At 43.2% G+C, this 19,049-nt stretch overlaps 1 protein-coding gene across 1 annotated transcript in view; it reads right to left on the bottom strand.

Annotated features, from left to right (window-relative positions):
• Positions 1-6,138: 6,138 nt before the first annotated feature.
• Positions 6,139-19,049, bottom strand: part of NDST2 (N-deacetylase and N-sulfotransferase 2) — a 2,001,368-nt gene continuing 1,988,457 nt past the window's right edge. The window contains exon 14 of the mRNA XM_069610676.1: positions 6,139-10,402. Coding sequence (XP_069466777.1) covers positions 10,277-10,402 — 126 coding nt within the window. The 3' untranslated portion in view covers positions 6,139-10,276. The remainder of the gene's footprint in view (positions 10,403-19,049) is intronic.

Genomic DNA, 19,049 nt, shown 5'->3' with positions numbered 1-19,049 from the left:
CATTCAAAAGAGTAGGTCTGAGTGGGAATGATAGAGGCAGGAATCCACTCAGGAAAGATCAGGACTCCCCCACCCCCCACCGGAACGGGAGAATCTGGGTGCGGAAAGGATCTTGTAGCCATCAGGGAGGAGAGTGTCAAAACTCCTGACAGAGCTGGCCGAGAAACAATTCTCAGTAAGACCATGGATATCAAGGTCTAGTTTTTCAAGGAGGTGGCAGATGTCAGAGGAGCGTTTGACAGCAGAGCGAGAGTTGAAATATGAAGAAGGTTGCCAGCCTTAAAGACCTTCCGGGGAGGGGTACAGATCAGAGGTACGCCCTGCGGAGGAGAAAGAGCCCTAGGAGGGGCAGAGGAGGAGGAGAGATAAAGGTAGCCAAGGGGAGAGAGGTGGGGACAGCAGGAGATGAGAGGAATATGATGAGGCGAGGGAAGCGCCTATCAAAGAGGAGGAGATTGGCCTGTTAAGAATTTGTCTTTCCATTAGCGCAAGTGTTTTACCATGAGTATACGTTTCTTTGAATGAAAAGGTCTTAGCAAGATTCTTAGTATTATTTGGTTCACCCTTTACAGGTCCCTGATTCTCAACAGAAGCTTTGGTGGGTTTGCCCCTTAATGTTGTAGCACCCCCACTTAGCTCCTCCATCCTGCTACGAGGAATGTTGCATGAAATGAAGTGTATGAGGTGAGGTTGTTTTTAGTATCAGAAGGTATCGTTTTTTTCCAGTGTTTTTCAAAGGCTCTTCTTACCCTTTTGAATTTTTTTTTTAGTTTTATATGATTAGCATATCAATAGCGTTACACATACATATAAATAAATATAAAACAAACAATTTTCTTCAATGCTACTTTAAATTCGCAATACTTAAAATATACAAACGTTCCTTCCCTTTAAGCCACACTCATTCACATACCCATTAAGTAAAATAGTACTTATGAACATACTTGTACCCTTACCACAAAATAAATTCTATGTTCCAATTTTTTGCAGTGGCTCGGTTTCCAAATGTTAGACGGACTTCTTCTCACCGTTTAAGCAATAGGACCAAAATTCGTAACTGTTTATGCCATCATAGATTTCAACAAACCTACCTGACATATAAAGGGGTCCCTTTTCCTTGCATTCCGTAAGAACATGTCTAGCTGATTCTATCCTTGTGCTTACTTTACAGATTCAACATAGTCCAGGCTGATAATTTCTAGCACAGCGTTTCCTATTCGCCTTTTTAGAGAGTTTTGTACCAACCATCTCTATAGTGTCCTCGCAGCTCACATCCTCTCCCTTTGTCATCTTTTCCAATTGCCTCATTCTTTGTTCTTGTTGCTTCTTCATTAGTCTCCTCTGTTTCCGCAATAAGTAAATGACAGCAGACCCCGATATGCTCTCACTCTCAATTACCTCGCTGGCAATACTGTTTGCTGCTTGATGTGCGTTGTGGCCCCCTCCTGTGATCTAATGGTCACTGCTGCTTTGAGAACTGCGTTGAGCTCCTCTTCATTATTGTCCACCCCTCTCGCTCCAGAGCTTTCTTCCATAACATTCTTCAAGATCTAACCACACAGCTTCAATAGGACTTTCATTGCAAACTGTATTGAGGCTAACAATGCCTGCAATTCACCATTCATTGTTTCCATGTCAACACTACATCTGGAGTAATTAATTGAATTTTCCACGTACAAATTGGGAGATGCTGAAAGTCTCCGGGATACTTCTGTTACAGCCTTCGTGCCCTTACCAACGTTAACTTGATGTTTCTGTCGAACTGATACGGGCCCCAGTTGCTTTTGTAGATGCCACTATTTCACTACCAATAATGTCTTGCAACGAATAGCATAACTTTAATAGCGAGTTCTTGTCTATTTGTAGCTGCGAAGTAATAACTGTTCTCCTCCTCGATACTGTTTTCAAGTCTAACTGAGCCAACCTCGCCAGCCTCCTCTCCCCTTTACCTGCTGTGATATTTTGTTCCATTCTATTTTCCACAGGTAGAAAGAAACGGATTTTCCCCTGCAGGTTTTCCTTTTCCCAGTGACGCCCTGCTGTTCAGCAAACTAATGGCCGGTGCGTAAATTACTACTGTGGGTACTTCCACTGTGCTATTCACCATATTGTTGTTAATCAGACCCTTAATTCTTGCTATATGGTGGCTTATGTCTCAAGTTTTAACAATTTGTTTTAGAGCGCACTTTGAGGCATTCTGTTGCTCGTGAGCTTTCCTGAGGTATGGCGGTGCAAAGGCTTTATAGCCCGCAGGCACTGCCTACTCTGCTGGTAGTTTTCACTAAATCTTCTCAAACACACAGGTGTCTGACTTCAGCCTGTATACTTCACGGAGGATCTGCTGCTAATAGCGAGCCGATTGTACTCACCACTGCCACCCGCAACAGCAGATAAGTACTTGGTCGTCGTGATCCACTCCCTATAATGGTTCTTATTGTCCTTTAGGAGTGCCCTGATTGATGGCGCTGTGCTCCCCAGACAGACCACAGAAAGACCAATCTGTTTGCCGTGCAGCGATATCGCGCTGTTCTGCAGACTTTATGCCCCAGATATGGTTTGCCCCCAATTGCCACTGCCGACAGACTACAAAAAACTGCCACAGAAAAACCACTCTGTTCGCCACTCAGCTCGCCGCGCTTTATGGTAATCTGTAAAACTATATTTGGATTCGGCTCTCGAATGGGAATGCAGTCACGAACTAGCATCTCTGCAGTTTTAAGGTCAGCCAGAATATCGCTGGATGCACGGGCAAGTGCTGGGAAAATGTTTGGAAGGGAATGTTTCGATAGAGACTGCAAGCTTGATATCCTTAAAATAATTCTCAAACTAGTGTGGGCTAGGTACATAGCGGGTGGCAGATGTGGGTTGTGGCAAGAGTGTGTGGATTGGAGATGAACCTTATGAGCTGCATTCAGAAGTAGGATAGAGGTCACTACACGAGACCGGTTGATAGTCAGTGATCTTGGGGTCAGTATTGAGTGATCCCTTCATGGGCGTAGGCATTTTGAGAGTAACTGGCACAGATGTTGAAGTAGTCCATAGGAGGGATTTACGTGAGATGTTATGGTACATCAAAGAGAATCAACAGAAAAGAGGTGTGCGATTTGGTAAGTGCAAGCTTTGTAAATAATTGAAGAGATTAGTGTGGGCTTAATAGACTTGAGGATGTGTTTAAATGATGCACAGCTGAACTCTATGTTCTCACCCCTAGCTTTGTTTAGGTTCCCAGCTTAATAATTATAGTTTTCATGTAGGGGTTTATCGAGGAATAAGTAGTCTATGAAACAATTTTGTGGAATGGGCAGTAAATAGAGCAAGATTTATGTTGCAAATAAAAAGCAGACTGTGCACCAAGACATGCTCTGACAAGCTTGGATACAGTCCGAGTCAAAGAAGTGTTGTGATTTCTTGTAGGCGCTATTATCTGAGCCATACCGATGGGGAACACTGATGCACCAGAACTTGTGGTACCTGCAGTAGGTTACAACAGCAAGACACGTTTCGGTTGAATACTGGGCTGGATGCTAGTGGCCCCCGGGAATGGAGTAGCATTGAAGGATTTGGACAAGTGTGTGGGTTGAGATGGTCCACTCCATAGACCAAGACAGTGTGAACAACAGGACATTGTGGTAGCTCAGTAGCCTTTCATTGTCACCTTGCTAAGATGGCAGCCGCTAAATCCACTGAGAGCCCTGGGCCCTGTGATGACCTGCTTCCGCCTGCACAGATGGCGGGTTGGACGCCTCTACAACTGAAAGAGCCTATTGGAGGGAGCCGGCAGGCGAAGCCAGCCCTACTCCAACGCCCACACCTAAGGCTCAACATCCCTGCCTGGGCATGTCTAGGCATGTACTGCGCTCCAGAGCAAAATCCCCCTTCTCAAACTTGTTTACCAATACCATGCCTTCAGGACCCTGATAGCCTACAACGGATTCCACAAACACTGCTGCCTTCACCATGGTGAAATCCTCCACAATGGGAAGATAAGGTGATTAGTACCTGTCTCATTCTCCCTGCACTACCATGTCTCCACTATACTGTTGTGACACGTCTATTGACTAACCTCCTTGCCCTTTCAAATCAGCTCTGGTCACTCGTCATTTTCCCCATTCGCTGCTCTCTGAATACCATCTTTTATCCGCACTGTCCGCACACCAAAAGTGGACCGCACTTACTTATGTCAGCCTTACTTTTGATGAACCGCCTGCCCATTCCTAGCAGGTCCCTACACCGCTTGCTGCAGCAGGTGCCTAATCTGCACCTTCTGAGCCTCATTTCTGGTCCTTCCCAAAGCTGTCCTCTTGCAGACTCCCAAGTACCTACAAACTATCCTATCACTGCAACTGTCTACGACCCAAGTGTTTAACCTGGGGCAGCCCCTAAGCCTTACTCATCACTATCCTCAGGTTTGGGTACCTATTCCCTAACTTCGTAACAACTATCGTACCTGAAGCACCAGTGCAGCCGAAGGAGCCCACTTCCTCATGGGGTTAGGTTTTTCCGCTATAAGCAAGCCTATTGCTATACTGCTGGCAACTTGCCTGTAACCTACCAATCACGACTTGTGTAGCCTTGTTCTGCTTTAACAACTTCATGTACCTCGCCTATTATAACTTGTGTAGCCTTGTGCTACTCATGCAACTACCTGTTACTTATAAAATCATGTAACGCCATACTCAATGTAACTAGCGCCCAAATGCCTCAGGGCTTGGCGCGCTGCTACAAATGCAAACAATAAATAAAGGAGTAATGAGCTAAGCTCTCAGACAACCTTCTTCCCAGCTTTCCTGGTATGTCCCCTCTAAACTAATTCCGTACCTTACAACGTATCTTGGGGGTGATGAGATGATTGTAGTGAGAAGGCTTATCCAAACAATTAATAGCAATGAATGGACCAGAAGTAGCCCAGCTGCTCTGGGCCTTAGAAGACATTCTTGCTCAGCTACACTAGATATTCGTCCAACATCTCAATGTCTAGTTGTCTGTGATGGTCAGCTGTCCTTGTGATGAGAGGCGCTCCAGTCAATATCCGCAGGGCCTTGTTCTGGACTTTCTGAAGACTCAAGCACGGGCTGAAGTCTAGGTAGACAGGCACTCCAAAATGGCCCCCAACACAAAATGGAGCATGCTGTGAGTTTTGGTTTGTGAACCCCAGCATGTCCCCTTACTGCTCTTCCTCGTCCCAGTCTTTTTCTCTGAAGTAAGCAGGTCCAGGTGAGAGGGCTCCTGACAAGTGGGAACAGCGGAATACCTAAATCCAAGCTCACGTATCGAGTGTAAGGAAGACAACCTTATTCTTCAAACTGTTGAGGTTAGCACAATGCTAGCAATTGACAAAGATTTCTGGCTGATGCGCCACAGTATTTTTTAAGATTCATAGAAAAGGTTGTGCTGGGATAGAATTTTGTAGCATGCAGTACCAGATTGTGCTATCTAGTTGTGAGGCATGGGTAGGATATGAAAGAGAAGAGGGACAGTTGGAGCTGAAATGATTGCCTGATAGAGGGGAATGTGTAGCAACTGACTGTGTGACGGGATGGACTGAGTACTGTATATGGTTTTGTAGGTTTAAGTTAACAGGCAAAGGGATAAGGCTGCAACCCAGTGTTGCCTTACCAGGAGTGATTATTGGATATTTTTAATTTGATAGATAACTACATGAAAAGGTTTTTATTGTTGTAGTATTTGTACAAGATACAGATTTTATTATTTTACTGTTGAAAACCTATTTAATTCAAGTTGAAGCTCACAGACTAACACCTATATGTAATTCTGTCTCCTTGGCTTCAATATCCTGATTAAAATGACTTATCCCTTCATCAACCCCCTCTACAAGTAATACATGAAGTACTACAAGTAGATAATACAAGTCTAAGTACTGTAATAATCAATAATAACATTGATTATTGCAGTACTTAGGAGCTGGAGGAATCCTGCATGAAGAGCTAAATAAAGTCACAAAATTATTATGATTTATTATATACTTACGTTTTATTTAACTTGTACGCCTTTCCATACTTGGTCTGTGTCAGAGTCTGTGAGTAGACAGACACACAAAAAGAGGGATCATCCAACTTTAAGCTTCTCATTTGCTAATAATTGTACATGCTCAGCGAAAGCAAACCACACAATGAAATATTAACAAAAGAAGAAAAAAGTAGTACATTTATTGAATCCACTGAATGCTACGTCTAGCTTTTATCCAGACACGTGTGTTCAGCTATGAGAGCCATAATTTCTCAATTCTCATCATTCAATGTGAATGACACAATACATGAGGGTTCCCAGTGCAGGGGGGGGGGGGGGTCGGCTGTATCCATGAAATCTGTTTACTTTCTCAGTTTACAATTCCTTTTCAAACATTTGGTTCCACAAGGTCTGCCCTTCAAAAGGGCATATGGCATACAATACATTGCATACTATACACATTTACATACAATGGTAAATGTATCATTTAAAATATACAATTCCTAAGGCTTAAACTTAAGCTTGTTTTACCAACACCCCCCTCCCCGACCCCCTTTTCTGCTTCTACCCTCAGTTTTGTCCACTGCTTACGAAACAGGAGATATGTTTTTTCAAAGTGAATAATTAATAATGGTCCTGGCAAGGTCAATAGGTCATGTACTATAATGCACATAGTAAAGAATCCATGATGGTGAAGTGTGCATTTGGGCACAATGTGGGCACGAAGGTACAGGGGTAAGGCAACACGCACCATATTCATGTAGTTCAGCCCCTGTTATCGGATTCCTATGGGTCGAGAATACTGGGAGAGGACCCTTCGGGTACGACACCAAAGTGGCATGGTAAATGCATTTACCTGGAGAAACGTTTCAATTACAGATGCGTCTTGTGTATTTTTGTGAAACGCAAATGAGGAGGGAGAGTGGAACAAAAATTGCTGCACATTACACTGGTTATGTATTGCTTTGATTGGATGTAAAGCATATAAATCTATTCGGGGAATTCTACAGAAATTATTGGAATGTTTAAGACCCAAAATCCCACTGACCATTTCCAATTCAGAAGGGATTTCGAATTACTCGATATGGAGTTTTAACCTGAAAGATATGAACATTGGTGCAAGAAAGGCATTTTTAGGAAACCTAGGTAAGGTAAAATACTGAACACTCACGCCCTGCCCCTAAAGCTGCACATACTAGTCATTATCCACAAAACACACTGGTGCTTTATAACAGTGCAGTAAAATTCATTTTTAGCTAGGGAATTTTGAAGATGGTTAGAACGTGGCATGAATGTCAAGATGACATTTATTTTCTCACAATACATCGACCTTGGAAAAAGTTACATTCAGGGGTGCCTGCCGAGTACCCATAATAAGATACAAGATGTCAGGATGCCAGTAAAGAGTCCCTTGAAAGTGCATCTCTGGACTTGCGTCTTTTAGCTAGTTAGACCTACCATCTCAGTTACCTTAAAAAGTGTAGTACTATTAGCAAGTTAAGAGTAAAGGTACCCATCACCTCATGTGCCTGTATAAAAAAAAAGGTTAATGAAAATCCAAAATACACTTCCTGGAGTGAAGCAAAGTGAGTATTCCCCGGCTAACCAGCCACTTCAATCTGTGCATTGCATATACATTTAACAAGGTACTGCTGGAATTTCCTGTGCAGCTTCAAAAGCATTTAGAATTCATATTACTGGCCTTTCCCAAAAACAAAACTAGAAGGCCTTTCAGTGCCACTAACTGTTGCATTGACACGCTGGACAAAGGCTTCAACCAAGGATGACCGTATTGGACCGAGTGATGCCTCACATTGCACTTTCAATCAAAGTCTCTTTCTAGCTGTGTAAAGAGAAACACAAAGTCGCGTGTTTCTTTCTTCAAGTGCAGCAAAAGGTCAGGACACATTCTCCCATAAAAGCGAGATGATACCCTGTATTGGTTTATTGGTTCTTACAGAGGCAAGAGGTTTGTTCTTGCTAGTCAAGATTATCTAGCTGAACAAATGGGCGCACAGGGGGGTACTGTTCCCACTTGGCGTTTCAGAGAAGGACCATCTAGTATCGGCCTGGAATGCCTAGATGTTCATGACAGTTCCCTTTACTGTGAACATGTCTTGGGCAATATACGCATTTCCTTTTTTTTCATTAAAACTACTCTCGCTCAGGAATAAAGCATACATCAGTGCCCTGGAGAATTTTTGCTTCCAACCCCTAAGAAATTATTTCAGCCACTATAAAGCTACAGCAGGGATGTCTTGATGACTAAAGGCAGCACTAGCAGCACCAACATTTCATAAGGAGTCCTAGTCAAGGGTCCATGTCTCCCGTAAGATGAAAATTTGGCCTAACAAGTTCATAAATTGTAACTCTCTTGTTAATAACAGTTGCAGTATCAACAGAGCACAAAACAGCACACCAGACGGGTTTCCTACGCAGTGAATTAATCAAGATCTCTCAAGAAATACTCCACCGACAATCCCACATCTGACACATGTAAAACAAGTGGTTGAACATTTTAAACATTTCAATATTTGCTCATAAAATGAACTGGCTCCCAAAACGATGTTCATGCATCTTAAACCTCGACCAGTATCTGCCTAAAGTGATATGCATAAAAAAACACGTGTATTATTGAGTGTGATGCCATCGGATGTTTTTGTTTGCATGAAGTACACAGAGCTAGATGGTGTAGATTAAGCAGTTCCCAAGACCAAAAAAAGAACACTAGCTTTTGAGGTTAAATTATTTAACACCACACAAAATCAACTCTGTGGGGCTGTGAAGTTAATATATATATATATATATATATATATATATATATATATATATATATATATATATATATATATATATATATATATATATATGTAAGTCTACAGCCCCGAATTGGACAATATTACAGAGAAAGTCTTGCAGGATTTTGATCCAAGCCTTTATCACCAAATGTCACAAGTTAAGCAATGTCAGATGTTTTTTAAGCGAACAAGTAACGATACATTTTAAGGAACGTGAGGTGGACACTCAATCCAAAGATGGAGGCCAATTATTCACAGTAAGGGCCAGGAAGACAAGGATGCTTAATTACTGACCCTCCCCAGGGCAGCAATGGTGCACTCTCAGCTTCCATGAGGCTATGTTCTCCCCAGTGTCTCAACTGAGATTATTCAGTAATGAAACGTTTTTTTGCTCTAAAATGCAACCTCCACTTCATCATCAGAGAGGTGGTGCATGAAACGTAGAAAGCGTGGAGGACACTGGTGGCAACATTGTTTTTATAAATGCTTGTTGCTTGGCACAGACTGGTGCTGTGCCGAGCAAGGATTTTCAACCGATTGTTTCCCTGGTGACTTTTACAGACCACACAACTCCAGGTTTAAATAGCTGCAGATTTCATGGGGAAATGGGTGGTATAAACAGAACAGGCAGTTTACATCAAAGTCATCTATTGCAGATGTATGGCCTACAGAATAACCACCTTTTCACGATTAAAGTTGTCCAAAGGAAACTTTTTTGTTGTGGTTTCTTTTCTTGAAGAATGTTATATTAGGAAAATACTTCACATATTTTCTGTTGGACTCCATTTAAGTCTTCCTACAATAATGACAAGGCACAGGGTGTATGTCAACCAGGGAAATCTCCCAGGTGCAAGTCTGCACCTTATCCCAGAGTGCCACAATGAGTCTAGGCAACCCTTGGAAATGGGACTGATGTCTGCACAGCTGGGGGAAACAGCGTGCTGAAGATTCTGACACAAGGTCTGACTTGGCATGAAAATAAAAAAACTTCACAGCTTTGATACAACTGAATGCGCTTAAGGTTTCTGAAAAGTCGATGTGGCGAGGTACAAACGACTGTAGATGGGTGAGGCCCATATCGATCACAGTGAAAAAAGGGAATGTTCATTAAAATATGTATGCAAGAGGGTCAGTGGGAGCCTTCGGCTCCTCACTCACATGAGCGAAGACGCCATTTCTCAGAAGCTGCACATTGTGCATTTCCATTTCTCTCGAGTCAATTGGGTACAAAAATACAAAAAAGGTTTTTCAACTTAACACTTTAGTGCAAGACGAGTGCTCTTTTGAACGGCCTATTCCCCTCCAGCAGTAAAGTGTCACTTGTCCATGACGAAGATGGTGAGGCCTCCAAAACAGTCTCTTCTGCATTTCATAAAAGGAGGCAACCCCATAAAAAGGTCCTTTGCTTGAAGCTCTTTTCTGTGCGTGTATTTCAGTACAATGCAGTCTAAGCCCGAATTGGCTTCTATGGATGAGGAAATGGCATTTTCTCGAGCCTCCACCGTCCTGTTTCAGCTCCAACTAGTGTTCTGTAGTTCCTCTCGAAGCCAAGTTGGCAATGGCTGCCCAAGTCGGTTCATCAGCTTGGAAAATTCAATGTTGTGCTCACGGTAAAAGTCCAGTAGAAAACTGCGAGCCTATGGAAGAGGAAAGAAGGAGAAACAATGTCAGGTCATTATAAGTTAGTGAAGATACTGTTAACTACAACGCTTCTTTCATCACTTCTTTTGACACATACGAGGGTGAAGGAGTGTACCAAACGAGATGATATTGGGGTGTCGCCCTACAGGTTTTTTTAAACACAATTTCTCATTGAGAAGTTTGGTGTACAACCACAAATACGCTTACAAATGAATTTGAGTCCAAATTCTGCCCCAGTCCATGCCCATTCTCCATCTTCTTCACGATTCCAGTACGGCATACTTATGCCTTTTTCTCTTTGGACATTTTTGCAATGCTTTCGCACATTGCCACTGTCTGATCACACCCATCATATTTTTTTAAGACTTCCCCCTCCTTATCCTTCATTCTACTCTACCCACCTTGCCCAAGTCTTCAGTCTCTATTGCCTTTAAAATTAAAGTCCTTCTTTATGTGCGGTGCGTCCTGTTTAATGAATGAAAATACTTTTTTTAAGCACCACAGGTTACCACCTCGGTAACCCAGAGTGCTAATAGCATTACCCCCCCCCCAACCCAGTTCCAATGGCTGGAACGGGGGTAATGACCCAGTGACCTCGTTATAACTTGGGCTGCAGGGCAATTCCCCCCCCCCCCTCCCCCCTGCAGTCTTTGTTGGAACAGGGGTTAACGTTATAGTATAATGTTGGCTGACCTGTCTTGCAAAAAAAAGAAAGTCTTATTGAGCTGCCATCTTCTCCAATCCTTTTTGCTCCTTTGCCTTCTCTTAAGCCACCAAGGGAATAAAAAAGGGGCTCTTCTTAGAGCTGCTTAGCCATTTCCATTGTGCCCATCTTGTTCGTAGCTTTTATTGTCACGCATTTGATGTTTTGCCTGGGTGGTAAAGACAATAATGCCTGGTGGGCTGAGCCAAGTTTCAACGACCCACCACCCTCATTACAGGCCTGAGCTGGTTGTTATCGACAGGTACAGCCAACTACACCAAGCATTACTGCCCAAGTAATTCCCTTATTTCTTACTTTCCAATGAGCCACTGAACCCAAACATTCATTCTTTCTGTGCCAGGTCTCCCCATGTTTTTCTCTCTACTAGCGTTTTCGTAGTTCTCTGAACGCTCCCTCTGTCGCAAATTGTCTACATCATCTTGCTACATTTAACATTTCGTTTTCCTCCATAGCTTTCCTACATTTCTGAAATTGTCTTCACACGCTGAAAAAACGGACTTACTACTGCTCTAGCTTACCTAAACTTCTCCAACACCTAGTTTGCTTCCAGGTCTCAAACTGAGAATACAACTATTCTATTTTTTTTAAAGAACGTTCCAATCTTTACATTGTCCACAGTGCCCCTTTTTGGTTTTGGTGTATTTTATAAGGGGCAACATCATTTCTAAAGAGAAGAGAGAATGAGAATGCGAGTTTTACTACAGACTATTTGGTTGGCATGGCAACTGTCAAGGCTGGCCGGATGAAACGGAAAAAGCACAATCTTTTCATTGAAGTTCCCTTTCGCCATGTGAACGAATGTGCAGGGCTTTTACATTCACTGGGACAATCCAGATTGCCTTTTAAATAACAGGGTTTCTTTCAGTTTTGATGCACAGTGACCCTTGTTCCTCCTCGTGCCTGTGTGCCCCCACCCGCCACCGTGAGGGCCACGTTTTCAGCCATAGTTGTGGCTACCCAAGACACTCTTCCCTCAACTTGTGGTCCAATCCATCGCTCTGCCACTCTCTCTCTCCCTTCCAACATGCTACTGACCCAAATTCACAGGCTTGTTGCACTTCCCCACCCTCTACTGCCATGTGTGGGCAACATGTGGGCTGTAGTAGCATGTGGGTGCACGACAGCCAGTATGATGCGAGCGGTTTAAATCAGTGCTGGAAATGGCCAAAATGTCCCAGGGTACCCCTCCCCCCTACACATGCAGGAGGCAAAGGGCTGGAGTGCCAGTGGTGTGGTTGGGACTGAGGGGCAGAGCTAAGTGTGGAATGATGTGTGCGCTCTGAATGTAGGATGCTGGCTGCTTTGCATAAAACAGTGAATTTTGGGAAGAATTAAAAGTTACTCACCGTAGTGACTAGAATACTGATAGTCCATTGTCCCCTTTCCTCCATCCTTGTGGGGCATCCTCCAACATAGGGCCGGTACCGGAACCTTTGCCAGCAAAAAATGTAGCTTCCCCTTTAAATTTAGTATACCACGCAGGGGTGGGGCCACGCGCTGACAAAGCCCCGCCCTCCACCACCTCACCCCAGTCCGCTTTGAGCACATCGAACGGTTAGATACCTGGCTACTCTTATTACCTATAAGCTATTGGCATACTAGCGGGGGAAGGCTGGTTGAACGTATGGAGGAAAGGGGACTATGAGTACTCTAGTCACTACAGTGAGTAACTTTAATAAATCATACGTCCCATCCACCTTCCTCCATCCTTGTGGCTGATTTCACCGAACAAGACCATAGGATGGAGCTGTGACAACCTGCCTCATATCTAGGATGAAGCGAAAAAGTTCTTCAGAACTGCCTGACCAAACTCTACATTGCACCTGGAGCTGGTGTCCAGCGAGTAGTGCTTACAGAAGGTCAACAGAGTTGCCCAAGTAGCCCCCTTGCTGATGACATGCCAAGAAGCATGTCTCTGAAACACGACGGCCGTGGCCTTAGGCATTATTCCCCTCAAGGTCGGGCAACTCAAAATATCTATAAACAGAATGCTCAAACACAGAGTGCCGACCAGCAGGAATTCCAAACAAGCAACAGGGCTTACTGGTGGTAAAGGCACCCCTCGCAGTGTTTAACCTATCCTCACGTAACTTGAACATTGAAATGTCAATATTAAATCGTGGCCTTTCATTTGCACCAACACAAACTCCAGTGCCATGCAACTTATAGTGAGATCAAGCAGTTTTTGCGCAAAGCCCGAATGAAATTCTTTATGCCAACAAAGCTATTGATCTTGAACGGGACACCACTGGTTTGGCTGTACCATCCACTTTTACCCCTAATGCTTCTGATTTACCAGTTGAAGTAATGACATTTGAAAAACTAGTCCTCAAGGACCTTGAGAAGATTTTCTCTAGTAAACACCATGCGTTTCACCCCAATCTAACCCCTTGCAGTGATCAAGGATAGAAGGTGATTTTTCAATGTGAAGAACAGCAACTGTATAAAGGTCAGTGGATCATGGTGAAATAGCACACTGCATTTTTTTAGCAGCACATGGCAAGTGCTACAATGAATATATATTTTTCACTGTTATATGGGTCATCTAATTAAATGAGGAAGATACCTATCTGGGAACATTCCTCTGGTCGAATGGAATTGTTATCCAGCTCAAGAAACATTTCTCCAGTGTCTGAGCAACCGCCAGGTCAGTGATTCCCCTATACACCAGTTGTCTATTAAACCCAACTCCCACATACGCCATAAGTATTTTTACACCGGTCTTACTTTTATGTCATCTTTTAATATAGATCAAACAAAAAGGGTTATGCGAATGACTAAGGTTCGCAATCAATTTATTGTCAGTCCTGAATACCCGATGAGATGATAGCTTGGATGTGCGATTCACTACCGTAAAGGCAGAAACACCCTGTGTCGACGCAACGTTATAAGAAACATCCTGTGCTAAAGTAGAAAAGCGGCTAATATGTTCATTCTTTTGTACCCATGGGGAAATACTCTGAACAACCACTGCCAAATGTGAGAAACCAGGTGGTGTCTCACCTGCTAGTCCCAGGAGATCTGTTGTCCAGGTCGCCAGGACACAGTCATCGCTATTGGATCCAGTTCCTGGGGGTGGACCAGTGGGGGCGGTTCTTTATAAACAGCAAGGTCAGTTGCACGGTGTAGCTGTTGTCAGGTGATAGTTGCCGCATGACGTTACGTACAGAGATGGCGAGACGATCCAGTTACCAATGACCGAGTGATTTCGCTAGACGGAGTAAGTAACCGGTAATGTTTGATGTGACCGGCTGAAATGTTGGGTCACGGCCAGTCCAGAAACTGTATGCTCATGGACTTTATTCGAGACACAAACGTGAACCATCACTCATGCTGGGTGTGTATTGCGTTTATATTTTTGACAGTTATCTGAAGCTTCGAGCGAGAAGTGTGACATACCCGAAGCTCGTATTATTTTTAATACGTAGTGGAAGAGCTGTCTGGATCTATTGTGAGCTGCAGTCGCGCAAGCATTAATTCCGCCGAGACAAGTGAAAAAGGTAAACTAAACACCTTTTAGTAAAATCGTGGTGTGGGTTTGACCTTTTATAATGATGTGTTGGTATTTAATATACTGACAGACGTAAATGTTAGTGCCCTAATGCCAGCACTATTCTAGACATTTTGATCGGGAGGGCAAAGTAGCTCCAGTGTGAGCTCGTGTCAGTTTTAAGATGACATGATTGCCTTAGGTGAAAGACTGTGATCTGTCTGATAAGTACTTGAAGGGATTTTAATGAAGTATAATTATAACATATGGTCATTACGTTGCTGTAAATAAGAAGTAGGAGACTATGCATAGTGTTGCTGAACTATTTGAGTCAGCGATATGTGGAAGAGTGGAATACCAGATGTATGTGATACACACGGTTTGTTTGATTCTCCCACTGTGATTTGTGTCACCCCAATAGGTCGTGGTCTATTAAGAAGACATCCACCCTGTACCGATGAATGAATATAAAGTCAAATTAATTTGGTAAGCCACCTAGGTCAATTTGGGTGGTATATCGAAGGGCATGTTAGATTAGTTATGCTAATGAGAACTATATATCTGTGTTTTCTCCTTTAGTGTTTGGGCGTACATGCTATAATAGAGGTGGTGATTCCTCCTGCCTCAAGATTGAGTGCTTTATAATCTGTAGATGTTGGTCCCCTGAAGTAGTTCTGGGAATAAGTATAGAGAAATACAGAATGAAAAATGTTGGGCTTCATTAACACTGTATTGATTACCAGTGTGTTGAATACGATATTAAGTTGTTAAAATAACCCTTTTTGGATAAAGGGATTCACCCACCTGTTTTTACGTATGAGAATGTAAAGTCACTATTAGAGACATCTGTACTTTATCTGCTACCCAACACAGTTTATGGGTTAATGTCAACCTGTAGGCATATCTTTTTGCACTGTGTGTTTTTAGGTAGTTTGTATTTTGTATTGTATTTTAGATTGTAATTGTAAATTGAATATGTGCAATGAATTTTATGTGTTTTATCTGATGGTGCACACTGTGTATAATAAAATTGAATATTTTACATGTCAGGTTTAGCAATGCTTTACAGTTCTTTATTTGTTTAATGAACTGTTAGCCTTGCGCTCAAACTGGAAGGAGAAAACATAGTGACAAGAGGGGTTTGTAGTTATTGAAATGTCCATGGTAATCCTTTGGGACAAACCCATGTGTCGTTAAATTCCCCTTGTCTCTTCTTTAGTTGTTGGTTCCAGTGGGGGAGCATCACCTGGACAAGGGGTATTCAGGGAGTGGAAGTGGGACATTGAGGGTTGAGATGCGGTATTCCCTTTCCTTTACCACCTTTTCCCCATCCTACCCTATAGGATATTTAGAAACTCTACTCTACCGCACAAACACTTTACAATGGACTAACACCAGAGTCGTTTACCTGACAAGTCCCAACACTCGGGTCAGGCAATTGACAATACCCACGCACACCCGACGGCCCTTTACCTTCCCCACAGGGATAAAAGGCAGAGCACGAAAGCACACGATGAGCAAGACAGACCGCACGCCGATTTAGCTATCCCAGCACGGCAGTTCAAGAGGAGGAGAAAGGCGCTCAGAACCGAAAGGGTGACAAGGAGAGAAGCAACCTTGCCCTTTCAGACTCAAGCCTGTGAAGCCTCCGAGGAAGGAATCAAAAGAAAGCAAACAATAGCCAGCGTGTCTTGCAGCAGATGTCAACAGTACACAGGGCTCTCCTCCGCTGATAACCAAGCCAGGGAGAGACGCTTGCCACCGTGGTACCGTCCTTGACGCCAGAGACAAGAAAAGCCAAGCGGTTCATCACAGCCGGTGAGTCGAAGGGAGAATTGATAAGAAACCGAACTGTGCTGAGCAAAATAATCAAGGGGCTAATTGAAGAAAAGTACAAAGAACTGTTAATATGGGAGTGTAAAACCAACTACAGAGGAGTCCAGCACCACGTGGGTGCTCACTCGAAAAACTCTGGCCGATTACCCTATTGTTGAAACTACCATTACCAGAAGGCCTTGGGAACGGGGCAAGAAAAGGGTCAAAGTGGCCATACAGGGATCTAGCAAAATCCTCTGTACAGTCGAATGTCTTTGACCAGCAGAAGATTGTACAGCTTAGGGTGGTGAATCCCGCAACGTAAGAAAGTAGAAGAAATTGTGTGACTGGCAAAATTTGGGAAGAGGTGAACCCGACAGAGGGATGCCGATGGGAAGGGGCGAAGCCTAAAGTCCAGATGAACAGTGTGTTGACAAAGGTGAACCCGACAGAGGGATGTCCTCAGTGAACTGTTTAAAAAGACATTGAAATTTGTGAATGCCACAAGGGAAGTTGATTTGAGGAAAGCCATAGTGAACCCGAAGGAGGGAGGCTAACATTTGAGACGGATCTGAGCCCGGAACCTGGGGATCAAGGGTTGAAAAGGCATCACCCAACGTACAAGCAGGAAGGAACTTTTGTTTGATATTTTGGATCACATCAGGTCCTCGGAGGCCATGGATTTATTTAGAAAAGCGACTTAACCACCGAAGGTCATTTGTGAGAAGCAGAACTTTCATCTCGTGCTGGGAAAGCTCCAGCGTGTGCTGTGCTCAGCAGTTCTACCTTGTCCCGTACTCAAAACTTGGGGAAGGGAGACTCCCGGCTACCGGCTAACACATCCTGACTCATCATTTGTGAACACTTCTTTCTTTCTTGTGAATCCTATCCCACACTCTTTTGTATTTAGTTGTAAGGATTGGCAATAGGTTTTTCTTAATATAGGCCCTTTTATTTGACAAGACACCACTTGCTCCCATTTTAGATTCATGTTTAAATTAGGCGTTTTTCCAACCTGCATATACAGTTTAATAAACACCCTTGAACTGTGATCACTTGTGTCTATCTTTACTGTTGCCACCATGAGTTCCTTACACAAATTGTGGGATCTATTGACTCACTCCACTATCTTATGCGGCATCACTCTGATAGTTATGGTGCAAGAAACAGCAACAATGGCGGCAAAACTCTTGTGTGCGCCAAAAACCTCCATAACCACGTGTTTAAACACATAACAAGATGGATGAACAACCTGTCACCCATGGTGCTTATGGGGTGGGATAGAGCACACACTGCAGAAAATGTGCCAGTGGGTTCCATGACCAGCAAACAGAGTGCAGAGAGAGCAGCAGCGCTTTGCAAATAAATCCCCAAAATGTGCCTATAAATGACATTTGCTTTATTGCTAAAAACTCCAAAAGGCCTATACACAACACTTCTCAACATTCTTACTTGGCGCTAAACTTCATCTAATCTAATTAAGCATGGCGAATATACAAAGTCAAAGTGTAAAGAGCAAAACATTTCCTCAGACAAACTGGATTGTCTGTAAACTGACAGCTCCTGTCAAAATTTGTGTGCAGTACACTGGACTACCTCTGGATGACAGCTGTCAGATGAGCTCCTGATGAAACTTCAAAGTATCTAAACTAAACTTCTGCCGGGTTAGCAACCATAAAATGATTGTTGCTAAAAGCAATACAGATCTCAGTTGTGTTTTTGATCCCACAGATGTAAAGCTAAGAAAGTAATGTATTTATGTTTGATGCAACAAGTTTGGTTTCAGCTGGACTTTAAGGAATTAAGAATAAATTAGCCTGGCTGAGCTGCAAGTAGTGGAAAAACTCTCAGCAGAAACTCACTGGTAGATGCTAATTGTGGGTTAGGCCGGACTCTTGTCTACAGAAAGAGAATGAACAATGGCAGATCCTTCAGCCCAGGAAACGGAGGTGTGAAAGGGTCGTAAACTAGGCCTGCAGAAGGAAATCCCAAAGGTCGGGGCTGCTCTTTGCCTCCAGAGACAGACAAAAGGCTGACCATTTGCTGTTAAGAATGAACAATTAACAATTTTTAGAGACTCATAACTTGTGATTCAAAGTGGTGAAACAAATAAAAAGGACAGAGTTGTTAATCTAATTTTTGGCTGCACGTTTTAAGAGGTGGTAGAACTGTGTAACATTCTGGACAGGAATGGCAATATATGTGGTTTTATGTGAACTGTGTTAATGCTAGAATTGTACCACTTTACACACACATCCCTATGGTAAACACACACATTTGTGGAAAGTTGCGGACAATTTAGAAAATGTGTTCATGGCGAAAAGGACAAAATTCTGTAGAAAGCTGAAACAAGATCCCACAGCTGCTGGATTTTGATGAACAGATGCTACATAAAATATGGAATCCTTGTGTGTGATTTGTGTAGAGGTGACCAATGTAGAAATATGTATTTAGGATAACATCCGATTTTGACACTAGTGGCTGAGGGGAGGTTTCTAAGGACTGTAAAGCTAAACCATAAATGTGACATCATCCAGCCTTGATCCAATCACTCAGAAGGCAAGGCGGAGAGGAGGTCTTGATCAAATCCCAGCTCAAAGGGGCAAGCTTAGTA

Source organism: Ambystoma mexicanum, chromosome 8 (genome assembly GCF_040938575.1).
Source record: "Ambystoma mexicanum isolate Mex_15411 chromosome 8, UKY_AmexF1_1, whole genome shotgun sequence".
NCBI lineage: Eukaryota > Metazoa > Chordata > Amphibia > Caudata > Ambystomatidae > Ambystoma > Ambystoma mexicanum.
Note: the sequence above shows the minus strand (reverse complement) of the source record. Positions and strands in the feature narration are given on the sequence as shown.